This window comes from Podarcis vaucheri (assembly GCF_965113315.1).
Source record: "Podarcis vaucheri genome assembly, chromosome: 3".
In the NCBI taxonomy this organism is placed as follows: Eukaryota; Metazoa; Chordata; class Lepidosauria; order Squamata; family Lacertidae; genus Podarcis; species Podarcis vaucheri.
The window spans coordinates 93,272,688-93,299,515 of NC_138761.1; the positions used below are offsets into that span (position 1 = coordinate 93,272,688).

Here is a 26,828-nt window from a genome sequence, read left to right on the forward strand (position 1 = left end):
CGGGAAGTGTAGGCGGCGCAGTGTATGCCGGGAGCTGCCAAAGCGCTCTTTAAGCATTCAGCTGGGCGGTGATTGGCTGGGATGAGGCTTTCAGAAACGTCTCTCCGTGGTGTGCGATGGGGATTGTAGTTCCCGGCGGCTGAGGGCCGTTTAAGCGCACGGGGCTGTTGGGGGGTGTCAAGTTGTAAACCAAACCAACCATCTGGACTTTGTGTGGTTTCAGCCTTTGGCTCTCCCCTTAAACTGAGTAACGTGCGTGACCTAAGTATGGTTTCCCACAAGCAAATCCCACGGGCCTCGGTAGCACTTCCTTGCCTGGTAAGTGGCGAAAGGAAGGCAGCCTAAGCGACAAGTGTTTGCCCATCTCCCATTGCCTTCCCACCACCCGAGCTACTCCCGTTTTGTATAGAGGTGCAACCAGTGCTTCCCCCCAAAAAATGTTTAGGGCTACATTCATTTTCCTACTCATGTTGAAATACTGCCCCTCAATGAGGCCAAATTTGGATTCACCAAATGTTTAAGGCGCCGTGCCGGATTTACGTATAAGCTAAACAAGCTATAGCTAAGGGCCCCATCCTCTTGGGGGCCCCAAAATTTTTGAAAAGAAAACTGGATGTACATTTCCAAAATAGAAGATAAAAAACAAATGAAATAAATAAAACCTACATACAGCAAAAGTGTTTTGTGTTGTGTATGGACCTATTCGGTCCATAAATTACCATATAGCATATATTCAACACAAAAAACAGCGACAATTGGTTGTTGACAAAGGACAGTTGGACATATAAAGGGCCCCATTACCTTCAGTAGCTTAGGGCCTCATCAAACCTAAATTCAGCCCTGTTTAGGGGTATGCGTCCCCCCCAGAAAAAAGCACTGGGTGCAACTAAGGGGAAAGCTGGCTGGCTGCATGAGGAGCCGGTGACAAATTTGGATACAGCATCTGGGGAGACAGAGAGACCCAAATATATATTCCCTTTTTTAGCTTTTGGGCTACATTCTTGGAGAGACTGATAAGCTGAACTTCTCCCGCTCTTGACAAAAGAGTTTTGCATCCATCTTTCGGTTTCCGTCTCAAGTTCTTTCCCATCGCTTTCTGCTGTTTGCTTCCTGCAGTCCTCATAAGCAATGCTGTTAGGTTTAGATTGTCCACCCATCGTGTAGGTGGCCGTTTCCTTGGCCTTTTAACATTGTAGGTAGGGAATAAGAAAAAACTCTCAGGCTGCAGTGCTAAATATAATTATGTCTGGTTGGATGCAGTGGGGTTTAGTTCCAAGTAAGCATAGAATTGCACTGTCCAGCCTTCATCCTTTGCTGATACTAGGCCTAAAGTACTCTGCCTAACAAGACAGAACTGAACTGAATACCTGCTCATCCCTTGTTCTTCATCTTCCTCATTTTTATTACTTCTTCTGTGTTGAATTTCAGGTTATTCTTTGGGGCATGGGCCTATCATCTTTCCTTGCTCTATGAAGAAGTCATACACATTGATGGCACCAGTGTTGTGCATAGTGATATATAAACAAACACTGTTTATGCTGCGCTTAGCTTCTACAATGATATGTATCAAAGCTCAAGCCTTCCTGTGCAGTGCCGACGGATCCTACCACTGTTCCCTCAAAGCCTGCTGTGTGATACATTGACAAGTTCAGCGTTCCCAGTTGTTGCTGCATGTTTGAAAACATGTCCAGGGGCCAAGCTTTGCTCATCTTAGGTTTGCATGCATTGAACTTGCTGCTTTTCCAGGAAATAGGACAAACGTTGTGCTTGCCTAACTAAATGCCATACGGGGGAGCTGCTGAGTTGCTTTTACCAGGGAAAGCTCTTGGTTGTCCCTGCTCAGTGGCCGCGTTTTCCTTTTGTGTGTGTACAGTATGTTTTTCTCTTGGTGGGCGGAAAGCTTCCCCTTGCCCATCTGAGTGCGATGAGTCTGCCTCTGCTCTGGTTTCCTTCTGATGGAAGAATCTACGGCTTTCACTAGCAGGGTTTGTACTGGCTATACAACTGTAATTTTTAATCTTGCAGAAGCCTTATTTCCAACATTTGCAGGACTTGCTTCTCCTTAAAGGGTGCATGTGAAGCTGACAGACTTCCTTTGGAGCACTGATGTAAATTTTGTGTGTCAGTTCCACAGACATGACAGCTTTGGGGGCTTCGGAAAATCAGGTTAATCCTCCGGTTTTTGTTTATTGTCCAAATTCCTGAGATCTTAGCCATCCCTCCATGTCTGATTAAGGAGTAAAATAAGAGTAGAAACTTCATTTGTTGCTTACATTTTGAATTGTTAAAAGACGACTTTTGCTACTATTTTGACATCTTAAGAAGAGGCCTAAAACTAGTCCGCTTGAAAGAATATTCTGATTTGGCCTATAATCTACTATGGGAAAGCATGTAGAGACATTGATAGTTGTTTTTTTAATTTGTTTGTTCGTACTGTAGCCTTTTAATGTGATTTGTTGGCAGTATTTTAATACAAATGCTTATTTTGTGATAACGGTGGATAAAAAATAAAAACTGATCTAAAAGCAACAACTATATAATGTAATCACTAATTTTCTCTTAAAGAACAGATTAAATAATAATAAAATCTGTTTTTTTTAAAAAAAACTTTTTTCTTAAAAATAATTTGAATAATACAGGTCACCAGCAAAGTTATATTGGGCAGCAGCATCTGTAAGATATTCTAAGTTTAGTAAAAACCAAATAAAATATACAAATCTTTATTTACAGTACACAAATCATACTATATTTAGTTGTAAATTTACATAGTTTAATAGATATTCACTATTAATTAGGTAATGTAGGGGAAAGCATCAATTCAAAACCTTTAAATAGCATTTTTTCCTTGCATATTTCAAGCATGATCTCTGAGAGGTCTAGAGGGTGGGTTACACAAGAAAAGGCCTTTTTGGTTTGTAATGAGTTATCATGGCCCATATACTGTTCACATTTAGCTGTTGCTTTGAATACTGAGATTTTTGTTTTATTCATTGCATTTATATGCTGCCTTTCTGCCAAGGCACCTAAGGTAGTTTACAGTTTACTGTACAATTGGGAGGAGAAGCAAGAGAAGGAGACCGTCTGGTTGGAGCAGGCTGCTAATGTTGCCTTTGCCTGCCTCCCTCACATGCTGCTTCCTCCTTACTGAGCAGATGGTGTCTGTTGGCCCTTTGGGGACAGGGAAGGGGCATGAATGTGACCATGTCATCCATTCATTCTCCACTACAAAACTCAATGTGCTCGCTATGGAAAACTGACTCTGTAACCTCAAATAACATTATTTTAAAGAATATCTCTAGAACATCTTCTTTGCCTATCTATCTGTCTGTCTATCTTGTAATTATGAGTACTGTGTTTTGCTTTGTGGTCCCTTTCATTTATGTACTTAGTTTTCAGCTAGGAGTCACTTGAAAACCAAACAGGAGGTATCCTTTGCATTTCTCTTGATTCCCCCCCCCCCAGTGCAAATTAATCATATTGTCTGTGATGGGACTGAGCTCTTTGTTTTATTTTTCATTTGCATGACTCTTAACTGTGGGAATTGCCAGCAAAGTTCAGCTTTCTCATGGTTATCTACTGTATATTTTGGAAAGTTGATTGTTTACCAGATCGCTACACATTTGAACACCTTTAGTTATTGTAGCCAAGGTTTGCATAATGGTTTCTAAGATGAAGGAGCAGGCTTTCACCTGTGTTTGGATAAAATTGGACATGCATGTTGGTGGACTGAACTTTTCAAAACTGTGCTGTTTTGAACCTCTGGTTTCAAAACTGTTGGATGCAAGACTGCTAGGGATGCGGGTGGTACTGGGGTCTAAACCACTGAGCCTCTTGGGCTTGCCGATCGGAAGGTCAGCAGTTCAAATCTGCTCAGTGGTGATGAACTCCTGTTGCTCTGTCCCAGCTTCTGCCAGCATAGCAGTTTGAAAGCATACCAGTGCAAGTAGATAAATAGGTACCATTGTGATGGAAAGGTAAATTGTGCTTCCATGTGCTCCGGCTTCCATCACAGTGTCCTGTTCCACCAGAAGCAGTTTAGTCATGTTGGCCACACGACCCGGAAAGCTGTCTGTGGACAAACGTTGGCTCCTTTGGCCTGAAAGCGAGATGAGCACTGCACCCCATAGTCGCCTTTGACTGGGCTTAACCGTCCAGGGGTCCTTTGCCTTTTACCTTATGTAGCCATTTTCGCTTTCATATTTACGAACCAGTTAACTTCAGAATGGTTTGGCTGAGATCCCATTGAAACCTGCAGAAATTTTACACTCGTTTTGAGCACTTAGACTCAGGAGCCTCATTTAAACAATAGGTCTTATTTTCATGAAAATCAATAAACCTAGGACCAGGGATTGAGTCCTATATGTTTTCATATTATACACCAAACAAGAAACATTCCTTTTGTATCCTTACCACTGACTTTGCTTTTGCTTGCTACCTTGATGCTCAGCTCTTTCTGCAGGGTGGGGTTAGAATTAAAATACTAAAATGTCTCCATTACAGCTTTCAAAATGAGTGCTTTTAGACATTAACACGATTAATTTCCATTTGCCAAGATGCTATTTGACATTTCTGAAGCAGCATCCATTATGTTAAAATGACAAAAGCTTTCTTGGAAAATTAAGAATAATTAAGGCCAGGGGATAACTATGTACCTTACCTAGAGTCCTTTGTGTGTGCAAAGTGATATATATGCAGTGTGGCCTTCTATTATAGACTGGAGAATCCATGTGTGTGGCAGAACTCCAGGTGTGCATTGCTAGACCAAAAGAATTCCCGCCTGGATAGCATAGGGAGGTTATGAATTACTTTTGTTCTCTGTACATAGTAATAATAATAATAATAATAATAATAATAATAATAATAATAATAATAATAATAATTTATTATTTATACCCCGCCCATCTGGCTGGGCTTCCCCAGCCACTCTGGGCGGCTTCCAAAAGAATATTAAAATACTATAATACATCAAACATTAAAAGCTTCCCGAAACAGGGCTGCCTTCAGATGTCTTCTAAAAGCCTGGTAGCTGTTGTTCTCTTTGACATCTGGTGGGAGGGTGTTCCACAGGGAAGGCGCCACTACCGAGAAGGCCTTCTGCCTGGTTCCCTGTAACTTGGCTTCTCGCAGTGAGGGAACTGCCAGAAGGCCCTCAGTGCTGGACCTCAGTGTCTGGGTAGAACGATGGGGGTGGAGACGCTCCTTCAGATATACATAGAATCAGATGGTCACTTACCACGCAGCAAACACTTTAAACCCCTTCCCTACCTCCTTCCCGCTGATGGTTCCAACTGTGCAGAGAGTCAGTCTGTAGCCTCTGGCCATGAATTTGGCATATCACACAATTAGGCATCACATAACGAATGGCCACGCTCCACAGTTTCATCAACTAAAGCAGAATTAAAAAGCAGTGAGTGATAACTCTATTAACAACCATTTTGAACACACTGTTTCATAACATAAGCTCCTTTCCAAAGAAAAATGACAATGCGGGGTTTTTTTAAAAGAGCTTCCTCCTTAAAGAAGAAGGGCAGGGAACAAAAATACTAGGCTTAAAAATATATATATTAAAAGATTCATTTGCTTGTGATCTTTGACCCATGATTAAGGTTTATCTTCAATAAAATATATTCATTGTGGCACCTAAATAAATATGTTGAAAATTTATTAACATCTTACAAAACGTTTGAGGAAAAAATCTACTGTGCTCTGAGTCAGCGACCCATTGCTAATCTTTTAATAATGAAGGCTGACATAGGGTTCCTTGTGGCTACAGGAAAACAAGCACTGTGGTGCGTGAATTTTCCAAGTGCTCTCCCCCCCCCCCCAGCACTGGGTTTAAAAAACAAAACAAAAACTATGGAGGTATCATTTGAATATGATAAGATGATATTTTGCCTTCCTGTAAGTAAGCTGACCTAATCATAAAGAAAATGATTGACAGATGGTAGACAAGAGGGAATAATGAGTCTCTTTTTCATCTCTCTTCTGAATCTGAGACAGGAGCAGCTGGTCTTGTTGATAATCCTAAACCTTCTGGAATCAGATTAATCATTGGTCTATGTTATGCTGGGATAACATTGTCCATTTATGTCTTGCCTCTGTCTGGTCTATCCATCTAAATATGTTTTTGATGATAAGAAATTATTATAAATTAACGTGCTTGATTTTATCAGAATTGACAGGACTATGTATTTGTCATTAACAAACTTTCTCTTGGATTCATTATTCCAGTTCATATTTTTGTGCCTATAATTTTGTCAGTTTCTGGTGCTAGTATAAATTGCATTAAGTAGTTCATGTGGGCCATCTTATCAGTAGAGCACACCACACCCTCATTTGATCCCCTGTCTTCAGGCAGACGAGGAAAAACACAGATAATGATTATGAGCCTCATTGCAGGGAAATGAGAATATCCAGACATTTTGGGCTTGGAAAATGGTTAGCATTTCCCTGTATTTTTACAGACGCAAAGCCAGTCCTTGAAAATATGAGCCCGGACAACATTCACACTGTTCCAGATGCTTTGTGTTTGTGCTGCCACTGGAAAAACTTCACTCTAAGAGGAAATGCAGCTGTGGAAAACGGCATCCCAGGGACTGAAATGAGTTTGCGTTCTGGAGGACCTCCATCATGAATAGATATACAACTATTAAACAGCTGGGAGATGGGACTTACGGTTCTGTTCTCCTGGGAAGAAGTATTGAATCAGGGGAGCTGATTGCCATTAAGAGGTAAGAGGCTCATGTATGTTGTTCTTGTACAACTTCAACATTAACTCTTTGCAGACACTGTGCAGCTTAAATAGTAGGTGACTACAAGTTGACAACGTCTTTAAAGATTGTGGAATCCAACTTTGCTGGCTTTGAAACTGGGCCTGATCCATTGGATGGGGGAGTCCGAAGCAATGTGATGTGGTACAAGTATCAGCATGTTTGATAGGCCACAACCAGGGATCTGTGTTTGTTGCTCTTCAGCAGACATGTAGGACTTGGTATTGAGTTAAACTGCAGCTTCTTGAGAATCTCTGCTTTCTAGCCTTTTGTGACTAGGTCATGCCTGTTGAAATCTTTGAAGCTACTGGAATTTTGTGATGGAGTTACTCTACCCTTAATAGCTTCTCATCTCACTGCAACGAAATAAATTATGGGAAAAGATAATTTTACAGAATATTTTGTGCAAAATATGTTCAATTATCCACATTCAGCTTTTCAGTGCAGAATTTGGTTGCCTAGGTGCAGGTTTATTTCGCACAGAATATAGAAAGCCATGGCTGTAACCAACCAGTATGTTACAATCACATCTGTCCAGCTGACCAGATGGCTTGTGATGGGATTTTGACTCCCATGTCAATTTGGATGTGTTGTCTGTGCATGTATTGTTTATGTACAGCTTGCAATATTTCACAATGTACCAGTACTTGTTCAGAACCGCAATAACAGATGAATAGCCTGGAGAAAAATAGCAGCAATGCATTTGTATTGGAAAGGTTGGCATCAAATTCATCCACAATTCATGCACTGCAGATTAATGCACTGTGCAAGCAGGAAGCTTTGTCTTCACATTGAGCTAGTTTCAGTGTTTTGCCACATACTCTTTGCCCAAATGTTATTTAATTTCCTGATCCTCAGCTTTAGTTGGATCACAAGTACTTTTTTAAAAATGTCCTGGCTCTATGCATGTTTTGATGGGCAGAGATGACTAGAACTGCAGGCGTGTTTCAAATATAATGTTAGCCACAATCCAGCTATTTTTTGGTTTGTTTTAGGGTAGAAGATTGTCAACAACTGCACATGAACTAGTAGAAGGCATCATATAGTTAGAATATGTTTAGTAGCTGTAGTTTAGGTTGAGGTTTGCTTTGAAATATTTTTTGAACTGCTGCCAGAATGCCTTGTTTCAGCACAAATCAGCAATTTCTCTGGCATTTTTCTACTAGAGAGAGAGAAGTTCTGATCTTTTTTCCTTCATTGAGAAAAAGAGAATATTCCATATTTTTTCTTGTGCTAGAGGGAGAGAAGGAGCCACTGACCCAGTTATATATATGGATTTGGGAGTATGTGGCACTTACATCACCATAAGGATTGCCTGATCATCATTTCACAGGGTTGTTTGAATAAGATGTTGTTCCTTCAAGTCTCATTTTGATTGAGCAGCAGTGGGAAACCTGTGACCCTCAAGATGTTGATGAATTACCACCATCCCTTACCATTGGTCATGCTGGAGTCCAACCACATTGAGGGGGCACAGGTTCCCAGACTCTGTGCTAAAGGGTGTTTGGCTTATTTTCCAGCTAGAAGTGGAAATCTGTGGATAAGGAGAACATTGTGCTTGTATTAAATGAATTTACCCAATAGCTTGCATTTGGTGGTGGGCAGTGCTGAGGAGATGGTACAGTATATTTGTATACATGTTATAGAACTGAAGTATCATATAGGAAAACACAAACACTTCAGACAAAATCTCCAGATCTTCAGAATGTGGAATGGACAGGATCATCAGATCAAACCCTTTACCCTGAAGATAAAACAGCCAAGACTCAAGATATCCCCTTACGCTGAAAACCTCAATATAAATTGCGGTATAAAACAATGCTTATTTAGGGGGGGGGAATCGACAACAATAAACTTTAAGAAATAGGGTTGTGTGTTTTTTTTTAAAATGCAGCAAGCTGACTTAAATCACATGCAAAGAAGAATACCATGTTCTCATTTTGCGTAATTCTACTTCTGCAAGTCATGAGTGGCAAGGAGCTATGCCTCAATAATCTTATCAGAGGTTTGCATGCTGACTTTTAAACCTCTTTAAAGCCAAAAGGAGGAAAAATACAGATTAATTAATAAAACAAAAAAAAAATATGTGTGCTCCATATGGGTGGAGTGCCAAAGAGCTACCCTTTAGACCTGTGCACAGTGGGATTTTTTTTTCTCCCACCACCACCATATGCGCTTTAAAAATCTTCTTAGTATTGTAAATGTGTTTCCATGTGACAGTGGCAGCGTTCAATAAGCACAAGCCCAAAGACCTTGTTGGGCAAGCAGAACTAGGGTGATTGTTGGATCCCAGCCATAAAAGAAGCACAGCTCTGAGTATTGTGAGCTTCCATTTATTCCTTCATGGACCTAGTACATGAGTAGTATCAGATTGTGATACTGACTTCCTTACTTTGTGCTTCACAGGATGAAGAGAAAATTCTACTCCTGGGAAGAATGTATGAATCTTCGAGAAGTTAAGGTGCGTTAATCTGAAATTTGCACTGGATTTCTTCAGCTTCGGGTAGAGCTGTGGTTGAAAGTCCATGGTCAGATGCTGTCTTGGGCAGCATTGCACATTCCTCCAGGGAGCTGGAGTGCCTCTCGGCTGAAGAACGGATTGTGCAAATGTGCCCACTATCAGCATTCATCTTTACAAGGCCAGAGGAACATTGGTCATAACTGACTCTAAGAGTCTGAGTACTTTTTAACAGCCAGGCGCTTAAATTTAGAAGTATCTCAATTTATGTTTCTGGGACAAGCGTTCATTGTCACTTATCTTAAAGCCCTGTTTCAACAGTGTCTGTAATTGTCTTATCTTGCATTCCCAGTCCTTGAAGAAACTCAACCATGCCAATGTGGTGAAACTGAAAGAAGTTATCAGAGAAAATGATAATCTGTACTTTGTGTTTGAATACATGAAGGAGAACCTTTATCAGTTAATGAAAGAAAGGTATGTTGATTCCCCCCACCACCACCATCCAGTATAACTAACCAAAACCATGAAGTACTATTCACCAAGCACTAGAACTATGCAACTGTAATTCATGGTAGCGAAATCACATCAAGTACATTATAAGCATGATATTTAGGTTTTTGAACTGAGATTGCTCAGCTCCCACTCTCTTGTCTTGGAGGTCCTTGACTGGCAACTGCTGATGAGTAGGCCATGATCCAGTGACAATGTCTGGAAGGACCAAGGATGGGGACAGGAAACGCTGCCTGAATAATCCTGGCACCACATGAATAGCATGTAATTTTGTTCTGGTACTCCTAGACTTGAGTGGTTTTATTGTGAGAATCTTTTATAAGCTGCTTCGAAGAGCCTCTTGGTGCTGTGAAGTAGAATTTTGAGCAGAGCAATCCAAAAGGGGGGAGGAACACGAGTACAAATCAAAGGCAGACAAGTGCCAGATCTGATTAAGGCTGAAGGCAATGATGGGTCACTTTTCCTTTTCCGGTTCCCCATCAGCATTGCAATTTACGACAGCAACAAAAATCCCTTCCCATTGCTATCAATAGGAGAGAAAATAAATATGCTAGTTCCAGGTGTGGTATACTTTTCTCCTGTGTTAGAGGAATGGAAGGCCATTAGATCCAGTGGAGCCCACCCATATCCACTCCTGGCATGCTCTTTTTTGCCTTCTCTGCCATTGCAGCAGTGGTGCTGGAGGAAGAACCACAGATCTTTCCATGGGTGCAATGAGGATGCCTCCTTCTTGGGCAGAACACCTCTGCCTGCAGATCTCCTGCTCTGTGCGCTATCCTGTGGCACCCAGAATGTCCTCCTCCAATAAGGCATATATAAAAGCATGCTTATTACTGCTTGTATAACTGTATCCATTCTACCCTTCGACTATATCTCCAGTAAATAAAAAAGTACAGCTAATAAATCCCCTGTGTGAACATAAATCCCCCTCCTCTACTTTTACCTTACAGGAACAAATTATTTCCCGAATCTACTGTCAGGAATATTATGTATCAGATTCTTCAAGGGCTTGCATTCATACATAAACACGGTAAGACCTGACTAAAGGCCAAATTGGATGAGTATCTGTGACTGTATTGATGGCATGGTAGGAAGTGATATTAACAAATACTTAAGAAATATTTGAGCAGGCACTAAAGGTTTTTTGTTTGCGTTCAGGAAGGTAAACATGACCAGTCGAGAGTGGTATGAGTGAGGCTTGAAAACACACTCTTCTCCAGTGTGTTCCAAAAAGGCTAATGTTCATTAAACAAGATATATTTATTGTAGAATTATACCATTTACTGCAATTCCTAATTAAGGCTGCAGCTGGAAACACCCTTACTGTTGGGGTGTAGCCCCCACTGAAGTCAACAGGACTTGCCTTTGAGTAAACATGCAACAAGACTGAACTGCACAAAATGTATCTGTAAAGCCTGGTTATTTGAATGAACACTTCTATTGTTAAACTGACCTCCTACCCCTGTTAGAGGATTATGGGTTGATCATGGGATGTCATCCCAGGCAGGAGCCGCAGGGTTCAAGGAAAGCTACCAAGACTGTTTTGCTGCAAAAGAAGACTGAAAGTTGTGTGGTCAGATGCCGTCTCTGAAGCCAACGCAGACCACAGTAGTTCTGTGCAATTCTGGCAATAATAATGCTGACCTTGTATTGCATCGTATTGTTAGGTTGCTTTGAGACCTTTGTTTGTATAGTGATAAAGGCAATAAATAATAGTACTGTTAGTAATAATACAGTTGCATGGTTTACTGATATATTTGAAATGTCTTGAACATTTGCACAATAGTAATGCTAAGTGTGATTATTGTTGTTTTCTTCATGTTTAGTGAGTGTGAGAGAGAAATTATTACATTTCACACTTTTTTTTTTAAGAAAGAGAAGATATTTTACCTGGTCAGATCTTCACCTCAAAATATAAAGCAGTATTAGAGGAGAACATTTTGTGGTTCAAAATAGCTCAATTTACTCTCTTGGCACCTTCTCATAATAAAGTGTTATAATGGCAGCAATGAAAGGAGATGGGGTCAGATATTATGTAACTGGAGTGAGGGCTTGTTATTTCCTGAATAAACTCATTCCTTGTAACTTCCAAAGCACTGCAGTTTCTGAAACATGAAACAGTTTCATAAAGTGAAAACGAAGTGGATGATTTGATAGAACAGCTTTGTATAATTAATTGCTGCTGTGTTAACTAGATTGTAAAGCAATTCAAGTGTGCCTTGATAGCTCTTTTTGGACTGTGCCACTTGGTTTGACCCTTTCCTGTGGCATGGAAGAGTTTTTAATGCTTTATTAATGAATTTCTAGCAGGAGGCCTTTTGAGCAGGGACCTGACCCCAGATTCTGTTTGCTGTGCCAGAAATCCGCCCTGGAAGATTAAGTAATAATAAAATAAAGAACCTCATAGCATATGCAGAGTATCCTGAGTCACCTTTGCCAGCTGCCACATTTTGGAGTTAAGAAAAAGACCATCCAAACACACCTGAGCGATAGCACCCCTCTCTCAAAATTAACCACTGATTATTAGGATTTCCAGATGTTTATTTTCCCCACCCCTGCTCCGACATTCTATGCCTTTAACTGCTTTTGCTCTGTGTACATGAGCAAATTATAGCATTTGAGTGATTCCCCAACTATAAGTCAGAGTGGACCCACTGAAATCAATTAATTTAAGTCTCTCAATTTCAATGGGTTTGCTCTGTGTATGACTAACATTGACTATCACCCTTTATCGCCATGCCATAAAAAGCTTCCATCTACTGCTTGCAGCAGTTTTCTTCCACTGTTTGAAGAGGAGTGGGAAAGCCAGATATTTTTTTCCAGTCAGTCGACAAGCCTGCTGGTAACTAACCACACAAACATGCACAATGAAATGAAAATGTGGGCGGCAGAACAGACTGACTAATGTTTGTTTTCACAACTACAGGGTTTTTCCATAGGGACTTGAAACCTGAAAACCTCCTTTGCATGGGACCGGAACTTGTGAAGATAGCAGACTTTGGCCTTGCACGGGAAATCAGATCCAGACCTCCCTACACAGATTACGTATCCACAAGATGGTAAACACTTGAGCTTATATGCCTTAAACTGTGTTCATGTTACTCATGCTCAGAGTAGATCAAATGAAATTAATGAACATTACTCATTTAGGTCCATTAATGTCAGTGGGTCTACACTGAGTAGGCTATGGCTGTGTATGTGGAGTTAAAGATTACTTCTATTCCCACTATGATTGTGATTTTGGGAATAATTAAGAGCCGTCCGACGCTAACAACTTTTCAGTGCCAGGTTAAGACTTTCCTCTTTAGCCAGGCATTCAATGGAATTTGAGTTCAATGCTTTATGTTACTGCCAATTTGGATTACTGATAAATTCACCCACACTCCTGGAAGCTGGTATTTCAAGTTTTAAGTTACTGGTTTTATTGCTCACATTTTGATGGCGGTGATTTCTAACAATTTTGGACGCTTTAAAACTTGATTGTAAGTTTTCATGTTGGTGACACATTTTTTAGACGTGCATCGATTCTCAGCAGTAATTCAGTTATACTAGCAAGACGGAGGTTAAACTAACCCCTTTCCAGCCCTGGGAGGAGCATGGGGTAAGGTAAAAGGTAGGCAAAGGACCCCTGGATAGTTAAGTCTAGCCAAAGGCGACTATGGGATGTGGCGCTCATCTTGCTTTTCAGGCTGAGGGAGCCGGCATTTGTCCATAGACAGCTTTCCAGGTCATGTGGCCAGCAGGACTAAACTGCTTCTGGCACAACTGAACACTGTGTTGGAAGCCAGAGTGCACAGAAACGCCGTTTACTTTCCCACCACAGCAATACCTATTTATCTGCTTGCACTGGTATGTTTTCGAACTGCTAGGTTCACAGGGGCTGGGACAGAGCAACGGGAGCTCAGTCCGTCGTGCGGATTCAAACGGGTTTTAGACCACAGCACCACCCATATGTGACACACCTACACATTGCAGCCAGCACTCTAGTGTGTCACAACACACAGTTTGGAAAGCTCTGGCCTAGAGAATGTCCTACGTTAGGTGATTTACAAATAAAATAAATAACAATTGCTCAGCACCTTACCACTTTGATTATAGTTTAGAACTTCAAGGGTTAATTATCCCTGCAAGACAGAGGATATATTGGGGAAGATCTAAGCCCTAGACAGGACAAGCAACCCTTGAATAAAATTGCTTCAGCTTCTTACCTTGAGCGATGCTCAGGGAGGGAGGTTGGGTTGGGAAGCATTTTAGAGGCTCTTGTTTCCATGCTGGCAGAGAGAAAGGGACCTTTTGCAATTGCTGTCCAGTGCAAATGTACTAGTCTGGTGTAAGGTTCTTCTTGGCATATTTTGTAAATGAACCCCGCTGTGTTTCCCGCTCGCTTTTGGCTTTCAGGTACAGAGCTCCTGAAGTGCTTTTGAGATCCACTAACTATAGTTCTCCCATTGATATCTGGGCTGTCGGTTGTATCATGGCAGAGGTTTACACACTCCGGCCGCTTTTCCCAGGAGCTAGCGAAATTGATACTATTTTCAAGATTTGCCAAGTGCTGGGGACGCCAAAAAAGGTAACTGTGAGCCTGTCTTCAGTGCACATGAAGGAGTATAACTCTGAATATGTTCTGTTCTCCCCTCCCCGCTACTACTCTACTTCTTTTCTGCTATTGACACTGGATAGCTGATTGCTAAGATGTCTCCAGTTTTATAGAGTCTCGATAGAGAAAATAGCAACTTGTACTAGAAAGGAGACATTGTATGGGATGGTGGGGAGCAAAGGGAAGAAAAATGTGCTGCCTTGGAATTAATTCCAGTGGAATTCAGCATGCATGAGAGGAAGCTGTGACCGCTCAAACTTTAGGAGAGCATTCTGCATATGCTTGGAGTCATTCTTTATTGTTGCATTGCTGTCCATAAGAATTCTATGCCAGGAACTGGCTGACATTACTGTGCCTTGATGCTGCGAAAGAGAACACACATTGCTTAAATGGTGTACAAGCATATAGTGCATATTGATATGAGAAAGAAAGATACAGTAAAGGTACAATGAATGAATGCAGTAGAATAACAGAAACAAAATGCCTGACAACGGTCTACCTATTGAGTGGCCTGGCCAAAATGTGGCGGTGATCAGCTAACCTAGGGCTGCCTTACTCTACCATGTCATTGCTTTCACTTCACCCTTCAGCTTTCTAGTCATGAGTCCCTGGTCTTCTCATGTGCTCTTGATTCTCTGGGATCACTTCAGCCTCTTACCTGCCCCTTGAAATGTGTGAGCTGATCCGCTTGCTTCAGTTATCCCAGGATCAGTTCATTAGTCAGCCAGACCTTTATGCAATGTTGGAAACGTTGCTTATGAGGGCATGAGGGTGGCATCTTGGGCAAGGCTGCACCAGCTACACGGGTATTCATTTCCTGACCAGGCATGCTTCCGTCCTTTTCAGAATGACTGGCCCGAAGGCTACCAGCTTGCCGGCACCATGAATTTCCGCTGGCCTCAGTGCGTCCCAAACAACCTGAAGACCCTCATCCCTAACGCAAGCAGCGAGTCAATACAGCTCATGAGAGACATGTTGCAGTGGGACCCCAAAAAGCGGCCAACGGCAAGCCAGGTTTGCTCTTCTTTCATGGATATGTCTTTACAACTCTCTGCCTTGCTGACAGCTCACTCAGAGGAACAGAGGAGCTTTCAAAGGTTACAAGGAGGAGTGGGTTCAAAACATGTGTTGCAGGCTGTTGGTTCTGACCACTATTTCCCACCTCCAGTCCCAATTCAGTGGAATATTTTTCTGATTCAGGGAAGTCTCAAGTCTCTTCACCCACTGCTGGCACAGCTCTGCTTTTCTCTATTTCTTATTGCAGTTTCTAACTCTATACCTCGCTTTGTTTCTTCTATGCATTCCCATCCTTGCTATTCAGAAAAGGAGCACATAGAATTGGATTTGTGTTCACATCAGCACCTCTTAAAAACTGCAACAGGGCGGACAGCTTTATCCTTTATTCATTTTCAGTGGAAATAAAGCAGTGAGAACAAAACTCACACTTTGAGAATAAAGGCTGTCTGGCCCTAATTGATTAACTTTCACTACTGATTGGTTTAATCAAAGGACCCTAATAAAGTGAAATAAGTTGTCTGTTATGTTTATGATTTCTTACCTGCCCTTCACCATAAGGTCCCAGGGCAGGTTACAGCAATTTAAAAAACTTTGTTAAAAATAAATTGCAGTCACTGGAATAGCATGTATCCTGAAAATATATATCTCAGGTGTCAAAAGCCATGGTAAAGAGGTAGTCCAACAGATGAGTAATGCCAGAGAGAAGTCTCTGGGCATACAGCCTGTGTGGGGAGGGTTGTGCACAACACCATAAAAAATTTAAAAAATTAAAATTTTGCACCCAGACATTCCAGATTTTGCCTATGATTTGTAAATTGTGCAGATAAAACACATTATGCAAACTGCAAAATTGTTTGTGGCATGGATGAGTTGCTTTTCATTTTTGCGTAATTATGGTTTTGACGTGGAGGGGGATAAGGAGGGTTACAAAACATGGAAGACCCACCCGTTTGCCTTCTAAGATTTCAACAGGCATATATTTGTAGCACTAAGAAACCTACTTTTTTAAAAAACGAAAGCAGCAACTCAACTACTAGAAAGTTGAATTTTGCATGTGCTATCATATTTTGGGTCCTCCCTGCCCTTGAGTGGTATTGTGGCATGCACAGAACCCTAGATATTGGGACTGAGAAACTGCCTGTTTCTGCTTGCTTGACTCCCCTGGTTTAAATTTTTTCTCTCTTGACTTTTAGGCTCTTCGATATCCTTACTTCCAGGTTGGCCAGTTACTGGGCACCTCTCGCTCTACTCAGGATCTGGGAAAGCAACAGAGAGACCTTCCTGATAAAGCACAAGTCCACATGAAACCCATTCCACCAGCACAGCCTCCTCCTAAAGCACAGGTCCGCCTTTCCTTCAGACCATTCCAGCAGAACCAGCCCTCCCACTCCCTGATATACCCCTACAAAACAGACACCACCGTGAGTGAGCATTTAAAAGAAGACAAGCCTAGCCAGGTGGCTTTGCCAGAAATTCACAATAAGATTCCTCAGCAGGTAAGACATAGTCTTGGATGAGATGTCTGCCTTTCTAAAATGTGGACATTATCTCACTCTTGTATTTTAAATAGGATTGGCTGTGTGGTTTTAAGTGCAAATGCAAAAACAGATTTCTACTTTTCTTTTTTGTTTCTGGATGCTAGGAGCTTGTTCGTGTTGAGCTGATCTTTCCACAGTTGCTCTCAACACAGAGGCTACATAATGTTGCATGAATGCCGCAGCCTCTCCCATCTATTCTGCGTTAGTCTTGGGAACTCTTGACTTGGTCTCCAGTGAATTGGAAATCAAGAGTTCCTTAGTGTAGAGCAGGCAGGTGGGGCAGACCTTGGCTCCACTGATACATGGGGAATGTTTATTGAAATATGCCTGTTAGGAAGGATCCAAACTTCTACTCATTTGAACATCTGGGTACTGATGGTTATACATGATCTTCTTGGGGAGGAAGTATGCTACAACCATCAAGTGAAGTTGGAGGTCTCCCCATTTAGATGACGCGTGCAGAGCCAACCTCTCAAGATACATGCTACACCTTGCTCTGAGCAGGCAGTTGTGTCTCTCCTGCCCATGGTGAGGCAGTAAGCCATGGGCTTCCATGGCTTTCAATTGGCTGCAGGAGCTTCCTGCAGCCAATCAGAAGCCACGCTTTGATTTCCGAATGTTTTGGAAGTTGAACGGACTTCCAGAACAGATTCCATTCAACTTCCAAGGTACGACTGTAATGGGGATTTATTTATTTGGCAGAAACTATAGAAGAGAAAATGAAAGTGAGTGGTGGCCAGTGGGACCTGATTTTGGCAGTAAAATCACAGCCCTGTTGCCAAAGGCCCATTCTCTGCCCATTGGAAGCACTTCTAATATTTATTTTGCTCATATCGCAGTTCTGATCTTCACATGCTTTTCTTCTGTTTTCTTATTTTCCTCCCGCAATGTCAGAAAGCAGACATTGGCACAGAGAAGGCAAATGGGGAACTTAAACCAAAGAACCGTCGTAGATGGGGACACATTCCCGGGACACTAAAAGACTCTGAGGATTGGGAAGACCTGGAAGATGGAGGTGTTAACTCTTCACTTGCCAGAAAGGAGCTTAAAAACAAAGGACAGAGTGATGAAGCTCTTTGTAGGCAAGTTACTGGCCTTGTGCAAATCTTACTTTGCAGCTTCCATTGCATCCGCTAGCTCTCGCCCGGCACAACTTTTTAGAATAATTAGGTCAATAACATCCTTAGGGGGACAACCAAATTTAAGCACAAATTCGACCCACAGCTGTGAGGCATTCGCGAGCTTTTTTGCAGAGAAAGTCCTGTTGCTCCGCCGTGATCTCCCTGCCAATTTAGATACAGTGATTGAACTGGAGGCCCCTCGACTGACTTCAGGTCCAGTGTTGGACCATTTCAATCAGATACTCCCTACTGATGTGGATAGATTCCTCCAAGTTGGTAGGCCCACCACCTGCCTCCTTGATCCGTGCCCGTCTTGGCTGATTAGGGAGTGTCCAGATGTTGCGCGGACCCCCCTGGTTGAAATTATCAATTTGTCCCTTGACATTCGCAGGGGAACTGAAAGAAGCAGTGGTGTGTCCACTCTTAAAGAAAACTTCATTAGATCCCTTAGACCTATCCAATTACCGCCCAGTTTCAAATCTTCCATACCTGGGTAAGGTAATTGAGAGAGCGGTTGCTGAACAGCTTGGTAGGTTTCTGGAGGAAACATCGACATTAGATCCATTTCAGTCTGGTTTCCGTCCTGGTTTTGGGCCGGAGACGGCTCTGGTTGCCCTAACAGATGATCTCCACAGACAACTGGATCGAGGCGGGTCAGGACTGCTGATCCTTTTAGATTTGTCAGCAGCCTTTGACATGGTCGATCGTGATCTTCTGGACCACCGCCCCGCAGACATGGGGATATAGGGCATAGCCCGTAACTGGTTGTGCTCTTTTATCTCTGGTCGGGGACAGAGGGTGGCACTAGGGAGGGAAATGTCGTTGCGCCACTCCTTGGTGTGTGGAGTGCCGCAGGGCGCAATTCTCTCCCCAATGCTTTTTAACATCTTTATGCACCCCCTTGCCCAGATTATCCGGAGCTTTGGGCTGGGCTGTCACCAATATGCTGATGACACTCAGCTTTATCTGCTGATGGATGGCCACACCGACTCAGCCCCGAACACACTGACCAGATGCTTGGAAGCTGTGGCTGGATGGTTTCATGGGAGCCAATTGAAACTAAATCCTTCGAAGACAGAGGTCCTATGGCTAGGTGGGATGGCATGGGGATGAGGGACCAACTCCCTTCTCTTGCGGGGGCCCAATTAGTGCCATTGCCTTCCGTTAAGAGTTTGGGTGTAATCCTTGACGCCTCCCTTTCCATGGCACAGCAACAGCCAAGGCGACATTTTTCCACCTTCACCGCATCAAGCAGTTGGTCCCTTACCTTTCCCGCCCTGACCTAGCCACAGTGATCCATGCGACGGTCATCTCCAGGCTTGACTACTGTAATTCGCTTTGCACGGGGCTGCCCTTGAAGCTGTCCCAGAAACTCCAGCAGGTACAGAATGCTGCAGCGAGGCTCCTCACGGGGTCTCTGCCATGGGAGCATATTCACCCAGTGCTTTTCAAGCTGCACTGGCTCCCGGTGGAGTACAGGGTCAGATTTAAGGTGCTGCTTTTGACCTTTAAAGCCCTTCACGGCCTAGGACCCTCATACCTACGGGACCTCCTCTCCTGGTATGCCCCACAGAGAGCCTCAAGGTCCATAAATAACAACACCCTAGTGGTTCCAGGCCCTAAGGAAGTTAGATTGGCTTCAACCAGAGCCAGGGCCTTTTCAACTCTGGCTCCGGCTTGGTGGAACGCTCTGCCTCATGAGACCAGGGCCCTGCAGGATCTGATTTCTTTCCGCAGGGCCTGTAAAACAGAGTTGTTCCACCTGGCCTTTGGCTTGGAGCCAGTTTGATTCCCTCCCTCCCTCTCTTTCTTTTTTCTTTCCTTCTTCTCCTGCGATGAGGCTACATTTTAATATTTTAATGTTCCGTTATTTTAATGTATTTTATTTTTGTTTTTAAGTTGTAATCATTCATCTTGTTTTTATTATTGCTTGTAAGCCGCTCTGAGCCCGGCCTTGGCTGGGGAGGGCGGGGTATAAATAAAAAATTATTATTATTTATTATTTTTCCATAAAAGTATTTCTATACTGCTGTATCATACATACTGCTGTATCCTGAAGTATAAACATGGCTGGTTGATTTTGGTTTCAGATTTGAAAGTATCCTGGATCTCAAGCCGTCAGCTTGCTTAGGAACTGGGAACAGTGCGCCTTCCTATCTCCGTCAGGACACACCAACATTGCAAGTCTCTGCAGCCAAACAACATTACTTGAAACATTCTAGGTATTTACCTGGTTAGTAAAAATAAATATTTACTATGACGCTTCGTAAAATATGATAACTCGCTTTTGACGTGAGTGAGTAACCTTTAGTCCCAGGTGTCCTGCTGCTTGTTAGCTGCAATCCTAACCCCACTTACAGGGACTTCAGTGGGATTTACTTCCCAGTAGACATGTTTTGTTTTCATTAAGCCATTTTCCTTAAATTTGCTACAAAATGCATTTTTGCAAACTTTATATTTAGCAACAACAAAAAATGTTTGGGAAACTATTTTATTACTGACTGTTGATTAGGTGTTGATCAAACTGTCTTCAGTTTATGATTGGTTGTAAAATAATGTTACATTTGTATACCATCCTTCCTGCAAGTTGCTCAGAGCGCGTTTTATTTGTATTTTAGCTTCAAACAGTCCTGTGAAGTAAGCTGAACTGTGGCGTAGTAAATTGTTCAAGGCCATATATTTAGTTTCATTGCCTAGCATAGGTTTGTCCCCGAGTTTCCCATATCCAAACCCATCACATATTGCAGCTGGTTCTTTTCTGGTCTCAACTTTTCTGCTCAACTTACATTCTACATCGACAGCAACCACAATCTAATGCCCTTCACATTTAGGCATGTTTAACCTAATTGTGTGGAATATCTATGAAATTAACATACAAAAGCAAGGTATAATACAACCCCAAAACGCTTGTCATCAATGGGCAACTGAGGAGCGAGATATGTATATAAATAAATGTATTCCTGCTGCAGTTTTACAGCGTCTTACTTCTTATTCTAGGAATAAGCACAAGAAATAATTTAGTCTCCAGTTCAAGCAAAGATTCCATCCCGTCCAATCCATGGCCCAGTTCTAATTTACCTGGAAAGACATCGGTGGTGGCAGGAGGGATCACCAGGCTGAACTCCAGTAAGGAAAAGAAAAATTGTCTTCTTCTTTTTTAGTTCTACCTACTTTGACCTGTTTGCTGACTGCGCTTTCTGATAGTGATCCAGTGTTTGATGTACTGACATCCTTGGCTGCTGGGTATTTACTGCATGGGACAGACAAAACAGGGTAAAGTGGCTGTGATCCTAAGTTTATTCACAGCTTTGATCCATGCACATTTACTTGGAAGTAAGTCCCGCTGAGTTGAGTGGCATTTCTTCCCTAATACTTCTGCATAGATTAAAGTAAATTCCTGCTGGTTTTACACTGAAGATCATGACATCATATACATAAAATATCAGATTTCCCCCCAAAGATAAAAGTCTCTGAAGGATCGATTCACTCAGGGCTCATCCACACTTCCCCCTGCTTTCCTCTGGGGAAAACCACTCTTTAGTGCTCAGTGAGAGCAAATGGCAATCCAGGTTTTCTCTGGATTGACATTTGCTCTGATTTAGCACTAAGCAGTGGGTTTTCCCTGGAGCGGGGCAAGATGGAAACTGCTGGGACCTGTGCCTAGAAAGTGCGGGTCAAGCAGAAAGCCGCTTGGACTCTATGCATAGGACAAGTAGAAGTGTGGCGCAGTGCTGGCGCAGTTTCAACTCTTTCTGGTGACAGTACCATCTTATCACAGAAAAGGAAGCTATCACATGGGGTGGGACTTTAAGAAATTAACTGGATTAAGCACTGGCTGGATTATTAACTGGAATATATATATATATATATATATATATATATATATATATTTGCTTTCGTAGATTTTCACGGGTACAGGAATGCAGGTTTTGGTGTCTTCGGGTGTCTTCCCGTGTAAGAGTCGGGGTGTCTGTGCGACGTTTCGACGAGGTCTCACTCGTCATCTTCAGGCTGGTGCTTTCGGCTTCTTGTTACTGGAACAGAGCAGAATCTGGTGTTTGAGTTCCTATAAATACTGTTGAGGGGTGTGGTGTATAGCCTCCAACGTTCTGGGCAGAGAGGAAGTTCCTAGATTAGTGTGCCTCTTCTTCTTTTGTTCCTTAATTACTTGAGGGATATCTTGAGTGATTTCATGAGTGATATTCTGAATACCAGTGGTATTCAGTGGTATTCAGAATATCACTCATGAAATCACTCAAGATATCCCTCAAGTAATTAAGGAACAAAAGAAGAAGAGGCACACTAATCTAGGAACTTCCTCTCTGCCCAGAACGTTGGAGGCTATACACCACACCCCTCAACAGTATTTATAGGAACTCAAACACCAGATTCTGCTCTGTTCCAGTAACAAGAAGCCGAAAGCACCAGCCTGAAGATGACGAGTGAGACCTCGTCGAAACGTCGCACAGACACCCCGACTCTTACACGGGAAGACACCCGAAGACACCAAAACCTGCATATATATATATATATATATATATATATGAGAGGAAAATAACTGGATTAATTTTTTAAAGGAAAAAATAAAGGTGGTTCTTTGTGAAACTGTACTGGCCTACTGCATTGACCTCCTATTTTCTTTCAGGCAACACAGGAGCCAGTGGGCTAAGGGGTGCTTACATCCCTTCATTTCTGAAGAAAGAAGTTGGCTCTGCTGGCCAGAGGGTTCAGTTAGCGCCGATTATTGATGCATCGTCTTCGGACCCATCTCGTAAGCTCTTTCTGTTTCTGAAAATGGTGCTGGGGAGCACAGCAAGAATGCCACTGCACTGCAAAATGAGGGCGTTTCATCTGTGACTATCTGCAGTCCGCACTTGCCTGGAATTGTAGCTTTGTGAAGGGTGAACTACAGTTCCCAATGCTTCTTTGGGGTCATGCTTTAAATGTATGGTGTGCATACAAAGCCCAAAAGGGGCAATTGTTGAACCAGCTTTCCCACTGTGGATTAAAGAGTAACGGCAGAAAAATAGGCATGCTTTCTGGGATGCTTCCCATGTTTTGTTTTGCAGTACCCAGGCAGATACATGGAGTTGTACTCACACACTGGGACTTCCCCTTCCTCTTCTCTTCCTGCTCCCCCCCCCAAAAAAAAAATCTGCTCCAGAAAGTCCTCCAACACTCTGGAGCCGATTTTGAGAATATACAGGAAGCTGCAGAGGAGATCAGATGAAGGGGAAGTTCCATGGCAACCGAGGGACAGGGCCTGTAGTTGCTAATATTGCAAATCTAATCTTTTTTCAGTAGTTGAAATGGCTGATACAAAAGAGCCACTGTTTGTCTGAATACCAGCAGACTGAATTTTCTCTAGGACTACAGACCCTGTTTGTTCTGCAGTTGTATACCTATCACACAAGAATTCAGTGTCCTAAGGATTTTGGCTTTATTATTATTAATATTTCCCCAGGCAGGGATATTTCTAGACCTTGTGATGGCAACAATGTTGGACTATAACGGCCATCATCCCTGATAATTGACCATGCTGGTTAGGGCAGATGGGAGCTGAAGCCCAATAAAATCTAGAGGGCACCATGTTGGCTACCTCTAGCACAGACAGTACTTGGTTAAACTTTAGCATTCAACAACGTAAGCAGGCAATTGAGAGCATCTCAAAGCTCTGTGTTCCTACCCACAACTAGTGGTAGCAGAAAATAAGCTACTTCAGTAAAAAAACCCCAAAATATACCCCTTTCTTTGGCCTTTGACAGAACCTAGAGCAGTAGCTCAAAAACACCGTAACAACTTATTCTAGTGAGGCAACTCTTTGTCCTGTTTTATTTTTCATATGTGAAGTGAGAGAGCAGTATCTTAACAGTATCTTAGTTGACTTCTTCAGAAGCATTCAACCAAGATAGTTTTTCCTGGCTCCTCTCCTGGCATCTGCATAGAAAGTTGTGGACTGGATTCTGCGAGCTAGTTAAAGTATATATATATATATATTAAAGAAAAGACTAGTTCTGCTTATCATATTGGTGTACAGTGGTACCTTGGTTTAAGAAGAGCTTAGTTTATGAACAACTTGGATTAAGAACGCTGCAAACCCAGAAGTAGGTGTTTTGGTTTGTGAACTTTGCCTTGGAAGCAGAACATGTTTCGCTTCCTATTGAGTGTGTTCCATTTGTAAATTGAGTGCCCCGCTGCTATGGGAAAGCACGCCTTGGTTTAAGAACGCTTTGGTTTAAGAACAGACTTCCGGAATGGATTAAGTTCGTAAACCATCGTACCATTGAATTCATTCAGATTCAGAATTGGTGACAATGGTTTGGATCCAGAAAAGCTTTCCGTTAATGGAAGGGTCAAGTGGAGCCTTCTGCAATCACAATTTTTTCCTGATTCCCCGCATCCCTCACACTACTCTGGACAGCCTCCTAACTTCTCAGAGCAAGGGAGCACAGGAGCTCTGAATCACCCCTCTGATTTGAAATTCTCTTAGGATCCTTTGGTCAAAGTCACCAGATTCTGTATCTGAATTTAACGCCTGATCCATTCTCTCCTTTCACACTTCCTCTCTTTTTCCTTTGTAGAATACACTTCTCTGAAGTCTGTCAGACCTCATATAGGGAGGCCGCCATTTAACATACCTATGAAAAGCACACCAGGGCTGTTGCCCCACCCACCTCCAGTTCAACCAGTCCATGGACGAATTGACTGGTCTTCAAAATATGGCGCTCACCATTGAACTCTTGAGCTGCAGTATGCGTTTCACGAACAGTGACCAATGATAAGACTGTCTCCAGCAATATTTTATATGCTGGCAATTCTGTCGATCGTTTTTTTGTATGACCAAGAAATTTCAAGACCGCCGAAGAGGGTTTATTTTTAGTTGTATGTATTTGAAAGCAAATCTTGGACCTTTTTTCTATCATTTTTATTATGTGATTGGGGCAATTATTTTCATAGAACCAATACACATTTGTATATCAGGTTTGTATTGTGGGTCCCTTGCTTTATTTGGCAATTTTTATATGATGAACTTGTAACTTTTTAAAAGAAAAGTATTTTTCCTTTTTTTGGCCTTTTTTACATAAGTGAATAAATGTAGCAGATTGAAGCAGTATTTAATATAAATAAGGTGCAGGTAGACATAAGGGCATTTACCAAATACTTTATAAAGTTAAATTTTCAACCTGGTATGTTGGAAAAATAACCTGTTAAGCTTAGTATCCAGAGCCGCCTTTCAGCTTCATAATTCAGCAGCCACAGTGATGTTACTGGTCTCGTTTTAGCTGTAGCAAAACATAAAAACAACTGGGGCATGAACTCCTTGTTCTTCATGTTACTGAGAATTGTTACAGCTAGTTGATCAGCAAGATAGAATAGTAAAGCTTTTCCTTCAGGCTGCAGATAAGAGTTTTGTATGTTCTGAACAAACCTGAAAAACCAAATCCTTGCATATAAAACATGAATTTGGCAGGTGGAAAGATCCAGCCTAATTTTTCAGTGTTCATTTGTTCCCTACATACAGCTCATATTGGTTTGGTCCAGGATAAGCTTCTCACTGCTGACTATGTAAACTGGAAAAGGGAAAGACTTGTGACACCAGGAAATTAACTTGACCACATGCTTCTTCATTCTAGCCTCTTTCCACAATGCAAACTAAACCATCTACAGATGGAGTCATCCTGCAGTGGGAAGCAATATGGGTTGCAAGAGTAGCAAGGCCCTTGGATAATATTTAAAGCAATATTAAATATGACAAAGCTGGTTCGTAGAGTAATATAAATGGAGTATTAAGATAAATACCAGCAGCAAAGTTAAAATATTTTTTTTTATATTCCACACAGCCTACATTTCATTTTTATGGCTTGCCTTTTTGCAAATGCAGCTCAGCAACTTCTGTTACAGGGTTGACAAAATTTATCCTTTATATAATTCGAGGTTTACATAAAGAAATGGGTTGACATGCATATTTATATACTGTAATTTTAGGATCGAGTTCCAGCTGTTCTAGAATGGCCAGATTTTAGCAGATGTCAGTAAGCCAGAATTTTAAAGATTGAAGCTATACAGCAGAACATGGTATAGAAAATGGCAGATTCAAACCTATGCATTGTTTTAAAATGAAAACAAAGAGTTGAAAAAGTTTTAAGGAGACTGCCCTGCCTGGCAAGTGTTCAGCTGAAATGATACATCATTTTTTAAATTGAGGTGGAAGGAATGGGGATTAAGATCTCAGCTCACAGAAAAGGCTCAAGACGGTCTCTTTCTCAGGGAGAAATAATTACCCCAAGCCAGTAGATGGGTGTTTCTGTCTAGGCAGTTTTTGAGTATAGAATGAGCATCTTTTCTACATCTTTGTTTCCAATCTGTGGTAGGAATCACGCTGTGTCTTGAGCCATATTCTGCCATTGCATCTTCTCTGTCATCCATGAGGGCAGGAGATGCAAGAAGGCATGCTAAAATTGTGTGTCAACACCTTCGCATTCCGATGATGGGCTGACAAGGCTGCACTGGAAGTTGTCCTTTCAGCCTCCAACTGAAGCAGAAGGAAAGTCCCATTTCCTTTTGCATTTGTGGTGTCTGGCCACTCCTTCACTAAAATACAAACAATTCTGCTTCAAGCATTTCCACACAGCAAAAGAGGTGTGCAGATAACAGAACTGCAGAGGGAATTTGAAAGCAGAGCTGTGAATGATTCTCTCACAGAAAACACAGGGTGGAGTTGGCAATCACAACAGCTAGGATGGCAACAAAGGTGTTGTCATTTTTTTTTAAAAGCGTAACAGCTGCATTGTTCTTTAATGCATGGATGTGAGACCT

The 26,828-nt window shown here is 42.0% G+C and overlaps 1 protein-coding gene across 2 annotated transcripts; it reads left to right on the forward strand.

Annotated features, from left to right (window-relative positions):
• The first annotated feature begins 131 nt into the window (after positions 1-131).
• On the forward strand, positions 132-25,483 carry CILK1 (ciliogenesis associated kinase 1). 2 transcript variants are annotated; one of them, XM_082218308.1, is made up of 14 exons: positions 132-318; positions 6,465-6,731; positions 9,177-9,231; positions 9,581-9,702; positions 10,689-10,768; positions 12,665-12,797; positions 14,137-14,308; positions 15,182-15,349; positions 16,546-16,848; positions 17,785-17,972; positions 20,102-20,244; positions 21,009-21,137; positions 22,657-22,782; positions 24,593-25,483. In XM_082218308.1, exons 2-14 carry the CDS (start codon positions 6,631-6,633, stop codon positions 24,745-24,747), a joined length of 1,875 nt encoding a protein of 624 aa, XP_082074434.1. In that variant the 5' UTR covers positions 132-318; positions 6,465-6,630; the 3' UTR covers positions 24,748-25,483. The 2 variants fall into 2 exon arrangements, with proteins under 2 accessions (XP_082074434.1, XP_082074433.1); XM_082218307.1 differs by lacking the exon at positions 132-318 and adding an exon at positions 667-1,985.
• Positions 25,484-26,828: the final 1,345 nt, after the last annotated feature.

What these genes read in the sequence shown, in the direction of transcription:
- CILK1 (XM_082218308.1), top strand. Translation starts at nt 6,631, where the DNA reads ATGAATAGATATACAACTATTAAACAGCTGGGAGATGGGACTTACGGT. An exon ending in GATTACGTATCCACAAGATG is followed by an intron (nt 12,798 to 14,136) that starts GTAAACACTTGA and finishes TTTGGCTTTCAG; the next exon opens with GTACAGAGCTCCTGAAGTGC. An exon ending in TGCTGGGGACGCCAAAAAAG is followed by an intron (nt 14,309 to 15,181) that starts GTAACTGTGAGC and finishes CGTCCTTTTCAG; the next exon opens with AATGACTGGCCCGAAGGCTA.